The sequence below is a fragment of the Nothobranchius furzeri genome, chromosome 7 (genome assembly GCF_043380555.1).
Source record: "Nothobranchius furzeri strain GRZ-AD chromosome 7, NfurGRZ-RIMD1, whole genome shotgun sequence".
NCBI classification, from domain to species: Eukaryota; Metazoa; Chordata; class Actinopteri; order Cyprinodontiformes; family Nothobranchiidae; genus Nothobranchius; species Nothobranchius furzeri.
Window position 1 is genome coordinate 40,246,252 of NC_091747.1, and position 14,365 is coordinate 40,260,616.

The 14,365-nt window shown below is 40.6% G+C and overlaps 1 protein-coding gene across 1 annotated transcript in view; it reads right to left on the minus strand.

Moving 5' to 3' along the window:
- olfm3a (olfactomedin 3a) overlaps nucleotides 1–14,159 on the minus strand; it is a 37,826-nt gene extending 23,667 nt beyond the window's left edge. Inside the window, exon 1 of the mRNA XM_015954910.3 lies at nucleotides 13,943–14,159. Coding sequence (XP_015810396.3) covers nucleotides 13,943–14,011 — 69 coding nt within the window. The 5' untranslated portion in view covers nucleotides 14,012–14,159. The remainder of the gene's footprint in view (nucleotides 1–13,942) is intronic.
- Nucleotides 14,160–14,365: the final 206 nt, after the last annotated feature.

Sequence of the window (14,365 nt, forward strand, 5' to 3'; positions counted from 1 at the left end):
ACTTACAAGTGATAATCGGCATGTTGCCCTTGAGGCTAACAACAACAGTAACAACAACAACTTGACATCAATCTTGGGAGAGGAGGAAACAAGTGGACAGTAGAGAGGGGGGGTGGGTGCAGGGAGGGTGCTAGTTTAGAAGATGCTCTCTGAAGAGCACGGTCTTCAGGAGTTTCTTGAAAATTGAAAAGGAAGCCCCTGTTCTGGTAGTGCTTGGTAGGTCATTCCACATTTGTGGAATGATGCATGACAAGAGCCTGGATTGTCCTGAGCATGGTGTAGGCACTGCTAGCCGATGATCTTGTGATGACCGGAGCGGCTGGGCCGGGACGTACACCTTTGCAAGAGGATTCAGGTAGATGGGAGCCGTACCATCTCGGACTTTGTATGCTAGTGTTAGCAATTTGAGCATAAAGTTAGGGAGTGTTCGTAGGAAGTTTTCACGAGCCCCCGCACAGTGAGAACAAACATCCCAGCTTTAAATCTGATCTTTAACCGCGTGCATCACGTCACGTGATCAGGAAGCAGAAAATCCATGTGTTAAGAGATTGTTTTGGGCCGCTGCTGTAAAAAAAGTGAGGAGCGAACCAGAAAAGCTTCTCCCGGTCAAAATTCGACAACGGATTACGAAAGAATGGATAACGCTCAAAACAAGCAGATTCTTCCTGATGGAAGAGGTGAGTCTATTCTTTGTTTTGGTAGTTTTGACATTGACATTATCATAACGCGCAACGTTCTGTGACTCTTCAAAAACAGTGAAAACGCTGAAAAATGTTGGCAGCAAAGGGCTTTTCTGATCAGGAAACGGCTGGTAGTTTATGTTTATGTACAGTTGTGGTCAGAAGTTTACATACACTTGTAAAAAATATAATATAATGGCTCTACTGAGTGTCCCGTTATTTCTAAAACTCTGATTTTTCTCTGATAGAGTGATTGGAACAGATACTTCTTTGTCACAAAAAACATTCATGAAGTTTGGTTCTTTAATGTCTTTATTATGGGTTAACAGAGAAAAGTGATCACATTTGCTGGGTCACAAATATACATACAGCAACATGATCTAGCAATTTTGGTGACTTAGAAACGTGTCAGTGAACTGAGCTTCATAGCATGGCCTCTTAACTTCTTGTGAGTGATTATGAGTGACTACAGCGGGTGACTTCTCTTAGGCCGGGTAAATAGGGCTCATTGGATACAAACGCCCACAAACGCTACAATGGGAAAGTCAAAGGAGCTCAGCATGGATCTGAAAAAGCGAATTATTGACTTGAACAAGTCAGGAAAGTCACTTGGGGCCATTTCAAAGCAGCTGCAGGTCCCAAGAGCAACAGTGCAAACAATTGTTTGTAAGTATAAGGTGCATGGCACTGTTTCATCACTGCCAAGATCAGGAAGAAAACGCAAGCTATCACCTGCTGCTGAGAGAAAATTGGTCAGGAGGGTAAACAGTGAACCAAGAATCACCAAAAAGCAGATCTGCCAAGAATTAGAAGCTGCTGGAACACAGGTGTCATTGTCCACAGTCAAACGTGTTTTGCATCTCCATGGACTGAGAGGCTGCCGTGCAAGAAGGAAGCCCTTGCTCCAAAAGCGGCACCTTAAGGCTCGACTGAAGTTTGCTGCTGATCACATGGACAAAGATATGACCTTCTGGAGGAAAGTTCTGTGGTCAGATGAAACAAAAATCGAGCTTTTTGGCCACAATGCCCAGCAATATGTTTGGAGGAGAAAAGGTGAGGCCTTTAACCCCAAGAACACCATGCCTACAGTCAAGCATGGTGGTGGGAATATTATGCTGTGGGGCTGTTTTGCTGCCAATGGAACTGGTGCTTTACAGAGAGTAAATGGGATAATGAAGAAGGAGGATTACCTTCACATTCTTCAACATAACCTAAAATCATCAGTACGAAGGTTGGGTCTTGGGCGCAGTTGGGTGTTCCAACAGGACAATGACCCCAAACACACATCAAAAGTGGTAAAGGAATGGCTAAATCAGGCTAGAATAAGGGTTTTAGAATGGCCTTCCCAAAGTCCTGACTTAAACCCCATTGAAAACATGTGGACAGTGCTGAAGAAACAAGTCCATGTCAGAAAGCCATCAAATTTAACTGAACTTCACCAATTCTGTCAAGAGGAGTGGTCAAAGATTCAACCAGAAGCTTGCCAGAAGCTTGTGGATGGCTACCAAAAGCGCCTGATTGAAGTGAAAATGGCTAAGGGACATGTAACCAAATATTAGCACTGCTGTATGTATATTTGTGACCCAGCAAATGTGATCACTTTTCTCTAACCCATAATAAAGACATTAAAGAACCAAACTTCATGAATGTTTTTTGTGACAAAGAAGTATCTGTTCCAATCACTCTATCAGAGAAAAATCAGAGTTTTAGAAATAACGGGACGCTCAGTAGAGCCATTATATTATATTTTTTACAAGTGTATGTAAACTTCCGACCACAACTTTATTTAGCAGACACTTTTGTCCAAGTGATAATCGGCATGTCGCCCTTGAGGCTAACAACAACAATAACAACAAATTGACATCAACCATGGAGAGGAGGGAACAAGGAGTGGACAGTAGAGAGGGGGACGGGTGCAGGGAGGGTGCTAGTTTAGAAGATGCTCTCTGAAGAGCAGGGTCTTCAGGAGTTTCTTGAAAATTGAAAAGGAAGCCCCTGTTCTGGTAGTTCTTGGAAAGTCATTCCACATTTGTGGAACGATGCATGAGAAGAGTCTGGATTGTCCTGAGCATGGTGTAGGCACTGCTAGCTGACGATCCTGTGATGACCGGAGTGGCCGGGCCGAGACGTAAGCCTTCGCAAGAGGACTCAGGTAGATGGGAGCCGTGCCATCTCGGACTTTGCATGCTAGTGTTAGCAATTTGAATTTGATGCGTGCTGCTAGAAGTAGCCAGTGGAACTCAATGAACAGAGGGGTGACGTGTGCTCTTTTTGGCTGATTGAAGACCAGACGCGCCGCTGCGTTCTGGACCATTTGAAGATGTCTCACAGTACAGCCTGGAAGACCAGTTAGAAGGGCATTGCAGTAATCGAGGCGGGAGATGACAGTAGATTGCACCAGGAGCTGGGTGGTATGTTGTGTTAGGTGTGGTCTGATCTTTCGTATGTTATACAGCGTTAAGCGGCATGAACGAGCAACAGAGGCAACATATGATCTTTAAAGGTCAGGTGTTCATAAATCACAACACCCAGATTTCGGACTGCCTTTGAAGGAGCCAGAGATAGGAAGTCATTTTGGATTGAGATACTGTGCTGTATGGATGGTTTTGCTGGGATAACAAGTAGTTCAGTTTTAGAGAGGTTGAGTTGGAGATGGTGGGATTTCATCCAGTTTGATACGTCGGGGAGACAGTTTGATATTCATGCAGAGACAGTGTGGTTGTCCGGTGGAAATGACAGATAGAGCTGGGTGTCATCTGCATAGCAGTGGTAGGAGAAGCCATGTGATCGAATGATCTCACCCAGTGAGGTGGTGTATATGGCATAGAGAAGAGGTCCTAGTACAGAGCCCTAGGGGACTCCTGTGACAAGATGGTGCACGGTAGAGGATTGTCCAAGCCAAGATACACTGAATGATCGTCCTGTGAGGTACGATTAAAACCAGGCATGTGCTTTCTCTGTGATGCCCATGCTAGAGAGTGTGGACAAAAGGAAGCCATGGTTGACAGTGTCGAATGCAGCCGATAAGTCAAGCAGGATAAGGACTGAGGATTTGCCTGTCGCTCTAGCTTCTTTTAAGGATTCCGTCACTGCTAACAGAGCAGTTTCAGTGGAGTGGCCCTTTTTGAACCCAGATTGGTAAGGGTCAAGCAGACAGTTTTGTGAGAGGTATTCTGTGATCTGCTTGAAAGCCACCCTTTCAATGATTTGGGACAGAAAAGGTAGGAGAGAGATAGGTCGGTAGTTCTCCACATGATTTGGAGGAAGAGATGGGTTTTTTAGCAGCGGTTTAACCTGAGTACGCTTGAGAGAGGTGGGAAATGTACCGGATGTCAGTGAAGCGTTGATCACGCTTGTTGATCATGAAGTTAATGAGTTAAGTTCAAATCTTTGCTAAATCAGTGAGTGATTCTGGTAAAACTTGTGATTTTACCGTTTTAACAAAACTGTTAGTGGATCAGCATTAACTTCTACACAAATATATTTATAAACAAAGATAAACTCTACACAAACTTAAATAAACATAAAAGAACCATAACTAATAAAAAAAACTTTCATTGACCCACAAGTCAAATCTATGTGTGCAGCATACATACAACTGTTAGGAAAGCAGAAACTAGCTTGTTAATGCCATACCAAAGTACGACGGGAAAAAATCATGATCACATTTAAAAATGCTGCAGCAAAGGTCGTTCACCTGATTAGTTCTTGCTCTTTAATGTCCTTTGATTCATTTTTTTTTTACTTTTTTATTACATTCTACTGCAGTGTCAGTAAGATGAAATGCTAATGCAGCACCAAAGTCTTTAGACTAGATTTCTTTGTAGAGCTGAATGCATGGCAGTGTGCGGGTGCTTTAAACACTGCTTTTAACTAATAAATATCACCACAGTAATTTGATCAGTGCATTTCAAGAGATCTTTTGAAGTTCTACAGCAATCGTTTTGCTTTAACTACTTTCATTTCTAACATTTAGGTGAAATGAGCACCTCTTTGAAATGTCCTCACTGAGGAAATGTATTAAGTTGGTGCTTCAAATAAAAGGAAAATATCTGTGGATGAGAGGTGGAGTGAATTCACAGCACAGCTGGCTAATTAGTGTGGAGTCTTCCATAATATCAGAGGCTTATGCTGAGCTTCCTGGTGAGGAAACTGGTCAAACGCCCTTTCTAATATTGGATACATTGTGCTATGGGTATTATTACAACAGTAAGCAAAACTGTGAAAAAATGCTAATTAATTTAGAAAAATAAACTTTGGGTTTAAAATTAAATTGTTGTAACAGCAAGCCAACAGTATTATGGCTTATTCATGTTTTCTAGACCTATTCATTTAATTTTTACATGCAATTTTGCAAACTCTTTGTAAACTCATTCTGTAAATGTTGAAATAATCAAATATAGTGAGTAGGTGAAACTAATTAATTTAAAAAAGGTTTTAGAACTCAAATGTGTTGAGTTAGTTCAACCTTTTCCTTGTTTTAAGAACATATAACTAAAACTTTTTAATTAATCTGGAAAAAAAAAACAATTTTTTGTGTGGGCGTAACTTAACAAAATAACTGCCATTGACGACAAAAGTCGTCATTTTAAATCCAACCGTTCACTGCCAATGACGTGTAAAGTAGTCATTTGCATTTTTTTACTGTGTGGGTGTCGGCTCGAGCCCCAGCACTGTGAGATCAAACATCCCAGCTCTAAAGCTTATCTTCATCCTTGTACGTCGCACGTCACGTGACCAGGAAGCAGAAAATCCATGTCTTAGGAGATCATTTTGGGCCGCTGCTGTAAAATAAGTGAGGCGTGAACCAGAAAAGCTTCTGACGATCACAATTCGACAACGAATTGTGAAAGAACGGATAACCCTCGAAACGTGCGGATTCTTCTTGATGTAAGAGGTCAGTCTACTCTTTGTTTTGGTAGTTTTGGCGTTGACATCCTCATTGAGCTCAACTTTCTATGACTCTTAAAAAAACAATGAAATTGATGGAGAAACGCCAGCAGCGAAGGGCTTTTCTGATCAGGAAACGGCTGGCAGTGAATGAGTTAAGATAAATAAATAAAGAACAACTTAACTTGAATGAATAATATTCCATCCATTCATTTTCATCTGCTTATCCAGAGTCGGGTCATGGGGGCAGTAGCCTAAATCGAGAGGCCCAGACTTCCCTCTCCCCAGCCACTTGGGCCAGCTCCTCCGGGGAAATCTCAAGGCGTTCCCTGGCCAGGTGAGAGACATAGTCCCTCCAATGTGTCTTAGGTTTACCTTTAGGCCTCCTCCCGGTTGGATGTGCCTGGAAAACCTCACCAGGGAGGCGTCCAGGAGGCATACTGACCAGATGCCCGAGCCACCTCAACAGGCTACTCTCGATGTGGAGGAGCAGCGAATCTAGTCCGATCCTCTCCCGGATGACCGAGTTGCTCAGCCTATCTCTAAGGGAGAGCCCAGCCACTCTACAGAGAAAACTCATTTTGGCCGCTTCTATCTGTGATCTTGTTCTTTCGGTCACTACCCAAAGCTCATGACCATAGGTGAGGGTGGGAACATAGATCGACTGCTAAATCAAGAGCTTCGCCTTCGAACTCAGCTCTCTTTTCATCACGACAGACCGATACAACACCCGCATCACTGCAGATGCAGCACCAATCCGCCTATCGATCTCTCACTCCAGCATTCCCTCACTCGTGAACAAGACCCCAAGATACTTAAACTCCTCCACTTGGGGCAGGATCTCACCCCTCACCCAGAAAAGGCATTCTACCCTTTTCCGAATCAAGGCCATGGTCTCAGATGAGTAATATTAACTAAAAAAAAACTTTTAATTTATTATTTTATGTTTTTATATTATTCTATTCATCTTCATGTCAACTTAAAGTGTGTCTGATAAACAGACATATATATCTGTGTGTGTGTGTGTGTGTGTGTGTGTGTGTGTGTGTGTGTGTGTGTGTGTGTGTGTGTGTGTGTGTGTGTGTGTGTGTGTGTGTGTGTATTTATATATGTATGTATATAAATATATGTCTGTTTATCAGACACACTTTAAGTTGACAAAAAGATTAATAGAAAAAAATACAGAAACATTAAATAATAAATAAATTTTTCTGTTACATATTTCTCATTTGAGTGAAGTTGGTATTTCTTAATTTATTTAAGTTATGCTCACAAAAATAAACTAAGATTAATTTAAGTGTTTGGCTTCTATGTACTTAAAACAAAGACAAAGTTGAACTAACTCAACACATTTCAGCTGTAAAAACTACTTTAAAATTATGTGTTTCCGCTACTCTAAATATGTGATCATATATTTATTATTATTAATGAAGAACAGCTGCAAACAGAAACACCCATAAAACCAGAGTATGAATTGACTGCATTGCATGTCATTGCCAAACACTGGCACCACCGGTCCAGATCAAAAATGACAAACTTGATTCAGGTTTATTGCTGATGTTGGTCAGGTTTTTAGAAAAAATGAGATTTCCTAATGAAACCATTTTGCTTCAGCTTTTCAAAATGTTTTAGAACTACTCAGTGAAAATACAAGCGGACATATTGAAATACTCCTCCTTGAACACAAATGTACTGTAAATGTAAGCACACACTGGCTCTGATAAAAGCCCGAACCTCGCATCGGATGTCCTTATAGCTCAAGTTCATCAATATTTGGGAAAACTAAAAATTCCCAAAACTCAATGAAGGTGAATCTAAGAAATGACTCGTGCAATTTTCTTATAATTTTTGTTACACAAGAGTTGCTTGCTTGTTTATGTTATGCAGTTCATGGCACCCTTCGCTTCACACAACCTGTGGTCTTGCTGATGCCAGTGTAACGTGAGGAAATATGGGTTTTCTGTCACAATGGTGGTGTTGGACTCAGCTGTGTCAAAGCTGGGTCGCTGAGAACTTTCACCCACAGATTAAGACCTGAACGCCAGCGAGTCTGGGAGGAAACCATAACATCTGCCACCTGCAGTCTACCAGAAGATGTGTTTACATGAGTTGTACCCAGACCAAGTCAAAACATAAAGTTTAAACTTCTTTTTCTTGATTTTAATGTTAAAATAACCATTATCATTTTGCTCATTATAAAAGTGTTTAATCAAATGAATGACTATTATGCTTTGGGGTAATTATAATGGATTAATGAATCCACACTTAAGTAGATAATGTTGAATGTGTGGTACTGACCTTCACACTCAAGCACACAAACATTCACACACACCCACACACATCTTGCCCACAGTAAACTCCAGACACATTTGATGACGCACATGTTTTGCTTTGAGAAGAGAAAGGTTTTTGGTAAGTTTTCAGTCTTTTGAGGCAGTTCGTGTTGGACAACGAGAGAGAACAGACCTGAAAACCAAAGGGGGGGCAGAGCCTGTTGGCTCGTTCTTCCCCCCTTTCACGCTGTTTCTGCCAAGCCAGACAGAATAGCTGAATCGTGACTTCTAACGAAGACTCATTACCGAGTCTTTTGATTTCTGAGTGAATTAACTTAAGAAAGCGCATCGATAAAACGCTCTACCATCCACGTGTACCGAGGGCAACTCTGGACCGGTTCCGTTCGACACCTATGTCTCCTGTCAGCCGCCGGTGTCATCTGGATGAACCACAACATCCTCCACGGCCCGGATCCGAAAGAGGGTCCACAAGAGTTCGGTGAGACAGAGCACGGTTTTTAGCGTTTGATGCAGTTCTCTGATAAGACCTAAGTTTATCCAAACCATCACTTCACTCAGACACCTGTTTCTTCTTGAAGCAAAATCAGACTCACACACGCATTCATGTCACAACATTCTCAATCTTCATAAATTCATCAGAAGGTCTATTTGAGCAAGAACAGCATATAAACTGTTAAAGGATTGTCCCACAAAGTTGCCAATGTGATTGTTATTTCCTGTTTGTCAATTTTCAAAATCATTAGTTTAATTTGAAGAATTAAAACTTTTAATCCTTCAAACTTGTTTCCTCATTGAACTGAAACACAGACACTCAGATATTATCGGCAGTTTATGGATGAAAACAACCTTTGAGTCTTCTGAACAATATAAAATTTGGTTATTGATTTATTAAAATTAATATTCCGAATTAATACGTAGCATGGTTTCTCTTTAATAAAAGAGCATAAATCCATAACGCTACACCAGTCTGACACGGAACAGGGTGTATGAAAGTGTTTCTGTAATGATCTGCTCACAAAACGTTTTTTTTTCTGTCTTGGACTACCAAAGCCTTCATAATTTATTTGGGTCCTCTCATGTACCCAGCTGTTCCAACATCAGGCCACATCTGCACCAGATGCCCAGGCCTGATAACACCATCCCTCCACTAAAGACCTAAACTCACTGATTCCAGTTGGGATTAGGACTAGGCTTGCTTTGCAACCCCACGTTACATCCTAATCACATTATTCCTTCTGGGTGCCCAACATTTTTAGTCAGTGAGTGTATTTCCTAACAGGACACGGACTGTACAGCTCACCTACTGCAGCCAAGTTGGATTCTGTTTAGCAAACGAATATTTGGGCATTTTGAAACTAAAGTTTAGTTTTTTCCTTTTTGGTATGCATAACTAAAACTCAAGAACTAATCCACTTTCCGCTTCTGCATTAATCAGCCAGCGTGGGTTCGCAGCCACATAATCACTTATTTTCTCTGGGTTTGTAACAAATTGAAATGTCTCCATTTGCCTGGTACTCTATGGATTTATGAGAACCTCCAAGGCCTTCCTCTCATCTCAAACCTTTCAGCTATCATCATCTGATCCAGTAGGTATCTGATAAGGAGACTTCTTGAGCTGTAATTACAGTAATTATAAGGGGAAAGAGGGAGAGCTGTAACTGTGCCCTTGGTGGTTTTAAACATCATGTCTCAACACTCATTACAGGTAGACATTTTTAGTTGAGCTACATTTATTCAGGAGGGTATAAGATAGATAAAAAATGTTCAAACTGTCATAACAGCCACACGCATTGTAAAGGAGCAGTGTTTTATAATTATCGATACTTTCACTGCTTCTATTCCTGTATCTGTTTTTAATACATGAAATATGAAACATTTTGCATTTTACCATTAATAGTTTACATGAGCACCCTTTTATCTTTTACCATGTCGTGAATCGTAAAAAAAATAAATCTTTGTGCCTTTTCTGCAGATAAATTCAAATAATAAAAAAAGGAAATCCCATAAAAATTGTAGAAATTAAATGAGCTCAAGGTAAGCGACCTCTATAGAAAAAAACATTGGTAGCACTTTGCAGGTTTCCTCTGCATGCCAGGCAACAGGATGCTGTATGCTGTAGTTCTTTTCAGGGCTGGACTGGGACAAAAATTCAGCCCGGGCATTTTGACTGGAGACCGGCCCATCACCTGGTTTTTGTGGAAAAGACATTAAGCCTTACGCTGTTTTTGACACACAGCAACGTGCACTTTCTTGTTGGTAATATTTATGTATCAATCTAATAAATGTAAACCTACACCATCCTTCCTATCCTGGTATTCTAAAAAGTACTTAGTAAAAAGTAAAAAAGACCACTTGATTAAGGTAACACCCCAAACAATCTCCAACACTTGGTAGAAACCTGACATTAAAACAGAGAGAACTATTAATCAATAATGAATGTTAATATAAAAAAAGGCATTTATGGAAATTTTCATAAACTGTTTTATCACCACACCAACTAGGAAATATTTAGCCGGAACTCCAAACGCACCTTTGTAAAGTGTCTAACCTGCCAAAGCCTTCACAAACAAGCTTTTGTGTTTGAGTGAGTTCATGTGGGTTTGACTGTGTGCTTGCCTGCCACCTACCTGGCTAACAAAAAGGGCAAGTGCCTACACAAAAGCTCCATCTCACAGGTGCTCTAACAAAATCCTTCAAATAAACTGCTCACAAACGTTCCCACTGGTCCACAGTTTAGCTCTAAATGATGAGATAGTATGCAAACATACCTACTTTATTTTACTTGTTTTTAAATGATCCTAGCCTGTTAAGAACGATGGTTCCACTGTCTGCATCAGCTAGACAAAGAACTCTGATAGGATGACTTATTTACATATTAAATATATTTAACCACAGAAAGATGAAAAGCCTGTGTGCCATTTTTGGTTTAACACTTTCCAAATAACATTAGGAAAAATAAAATGCATATGTCTGAAGATTTTTAAATGACCTGAAATAAAACTACAATTGTAATGAAAAAAACACAACAAGCAGCACAGACCTTCAATGGCTGAAAGTTTGAGTCGGTTCAGTACAAAAGCAGAATAAGAAACTCCCCAAACAAAAACATCCAAATGTTCCTTTCTAAACATTTATGTGTGTAGGCATACCACATGCTGTAGAAGCAGCAGTCATGTAATGCAAGTCTGTTCCATTTAACCGTTTTCTTTGACCAAGGAAGGACAGTGTCCTCGTAGGCAAGGTGCCTTGACTTTGGAACAAAGATAGTCTGGAAGTAGATGGGCGTGACTTAGGCTGTCATTATAACGAGTAGGGAGTCAGAACATGTTGCTGCAACACATTCTCACAAAAACTGAGATTTCACCGAATTGGGGCCTTTACCCTCTTGCAATTTAACCTTCCCCTCACAACCAATCTACTTGCCAATGCAAAACTTTGTTTCTAGTTGTATCGTTCCTCTCAAACACGGTAAACTGGAAATTTAGAACCAGGAACTGGGTTAAGGTTAGGATGGGGGAGGGGGGAGGTTAAATCACTAGTTATAGATTAAATGTCGATGAAATGTCCGTTTTACCGTGGGCTGTGCCAGTGCATTGCCTCCCCTTCGTCAGTTTTAGCCGCTTCGGGTGTGAGAATGTGTTGCTTACTGTGGTTGCTTTTTACTGCATCAGCATCTGGACGATTCGCTGGAGCTGATGGAACCATTAACAACAAATTCTGCAAAGTTGTTTTTTCCTTTCCTAGATCTCTAATAAATTAGGGAGGTGACTGAACAAGAGCGTACACTTACTGATGCTTCACATCTAGCATCACAGCAGAGATGCTGTATATGTAGAACTAATGGCAAAAACAGATCTGTTAAACCTGCTGTCATGAAAAATAATAAAGTCCTAAAATTCCTTTAAAAAAGCATTTTGCACAACCATTCACATTAGAGTAAAGCTAATAGTTTATGTATATAATGTAAATATCTTCATTTAAAAGCTCGTGCAACATCACGCAATACCACTTTGGCAGCCATCTTTAATTTGATTTTCTCCAAAACTGTATCTATTGTTCAGTAGTTCATATGATATTTGCTGGTAGTCAGTGATGACTCCAATAAAACAATGATTGATTAAATAGCAAAATTAGTCAGTTAGTGCTCAGTTTGCATAATCAATGAGGTTTTAAGACTACCACACTAAGTTTGAGCTTAATGTCTGCAAAACTGAGTGAACTGTCATGTTATTTGTGTTTGCTGATGTTGATTAGCTGAGGCAGCCATTCTGAATAAGAATGACTTCAATGCTTTTCTTTTTGGCAGTGTGTGATAAACTAAAATAATAAATTTAGCTGAGGAGATTAGTTTAAGCAGCCTTTTGAAAACTGACCATTTTCTGACATTGTACTTCCGAAGTTGATAAAGGTTCTCCACTTCTTTCCAAATGTCTTCCAGGTGAAGATTATTTGTTGTAATGAAACAAATTTCTGTCATAATAATGAGAGTAACAGTGTCATCTGCAGTCGCTGTGTGACGGAAATAAAACCTCCTGGAAGCAATTATTCCATTTTCCTCTAGAATCCTCTTAGAGGGTTTCTGATGCACACTGCAATGGTGATACCTGCCAAACCACGCTACGCCTCAGCACAGGAAAACCCGTCAGTTTTATCTTTACCCACTGTCCCCCAGTTGTTACAATGTTACCTTATTGACACAAAACGAATCATGTGATTGTTCTCTGGGGGATAACGCGGAGGCAGCACCAACACATACATTTAAATGCCAAGAGGTAATGAGTGTCACCCTGAACAAAGCCTCCTGTGCGGGGTCTCACAGCCCCAGAGTGACGGCTTAATCATTTTCAGCTCGGTCTGCCATAAAAGGCTTCACAGATAATTCGAAAACAGAGGCTGAAAGTAATTTTCATCCTGCTGAAATATCCTGAAGAAATATCTGTATCGCCTGGCTGATGATCACAAAGCAGGTGAAAGACAAAAGCAGAACATCTGCACACAGCACCTGTTTTTTTAATCCACAACAGCGTACCAAATTTGTATTTGGTGTACTAACTACTTCATAAATCTTTAAATTATAATAAAATCACAATTAGAAATAACAGAAAAAGGCACAGACAGATAACAAAGTGTTATTTCCTTTAACAAAGGTGTAAAGGATGTGCTGATTAGGAAAACTGCTGTGGACTTATTCTGTCAGTGCTGCACTAATTGATTAATCACCTCACTGCTACATAAATCAATGATCTCATTGTAAAGCATCATAGCATTAACTGTCCTCTACATCAACGGGCAGAAAAGCTTCCAAAACTAAACAGAATGAAGCTTTTCTAGGACGTTTCAGCACCAGACACCGGAGAGCTCCCTGTCATCCTCACCAGAAGACCACGAGCCTAAGACACAGATTGACCCATTCATCATAAATGACTGCTGACGAGCCGCTATTTGTGGCTATTCTGTTTTTTCTTTGGCATAAACTCCACATGAACCAAGATCCTGACAGGAAAGACTTAAAAGCAGCAGGATGTTGACGTAATGATACACAACAATGTTTCATAAACACATAGTTGAATGCATGCTGCTGAGGCTTAAGCATGACTGGAAACTGCTAATTGATTTTGTTTTTCTGCTTCTAACGAATTGGCTCGCTCTCGCCCGTGCATTATAATTTACATCTCAGAAAATCCAACAAGTGGCCAAAAGAAATGAGGATAAATACGTCATGTCTCAGCAGAGTGCAGACACAGCGCTGTCCAGGAAAACTGTGAAAAAAAAACCACTCAGGACATTCCTGCAAATTCTTCTTATTTTAAAACATTTAAAACATTTTAAGGATTTTTAGCTGAAACTTTAATTAGATGATGATTTTAAATCCACATAAACAACAACAGACTTTCGTGTTGAGTTTGGCGCAGCTGCATCAAGAACAGCATCTTTGCGATGACTAAACAAAGATAAACTCCAGGCTCGGTGCGGTAACTGGTGGTGATGGGTTTACAGATTCACGTCGCTCTAAAATAAAAAGAGTGGGACAGGAGAAAAAAAAATACTGGAAATTTAAAAGGGAAAACGCCAACTCACCATAGAGGGATATAATCCAAAGATGATGAGGGAAACGACCGGATACAGGATGCTCAAAGGGACCCGCATCCTGACTGAGCTCCGGGCTGACACTTTCCGCTCCGTTACCGCGGAGCTCCTGTCTCGCCGCGTCTTCTTATGGCTGTGGAACCACAGAGAGAGCGCTCTGACGGCGGCACCGCGGCATCACACCCACCACTCCCCGGAGCACCGTGCGGAGGCAACGAGCAGGGGGGAGGAAAGTTGGAGGGTGGGCGGTGACACAGGTTTACAGCTTTTGCAGGAGGGCATATCTATCTATCTATCTATCATCTATCTATCTATCTATCTATCTATCTATCTATCTATCTATCTATCTATCTATCTATCTATCTATCTATCATCTATCTATCTATCTATCTATCTATCTATCTATCTATCATC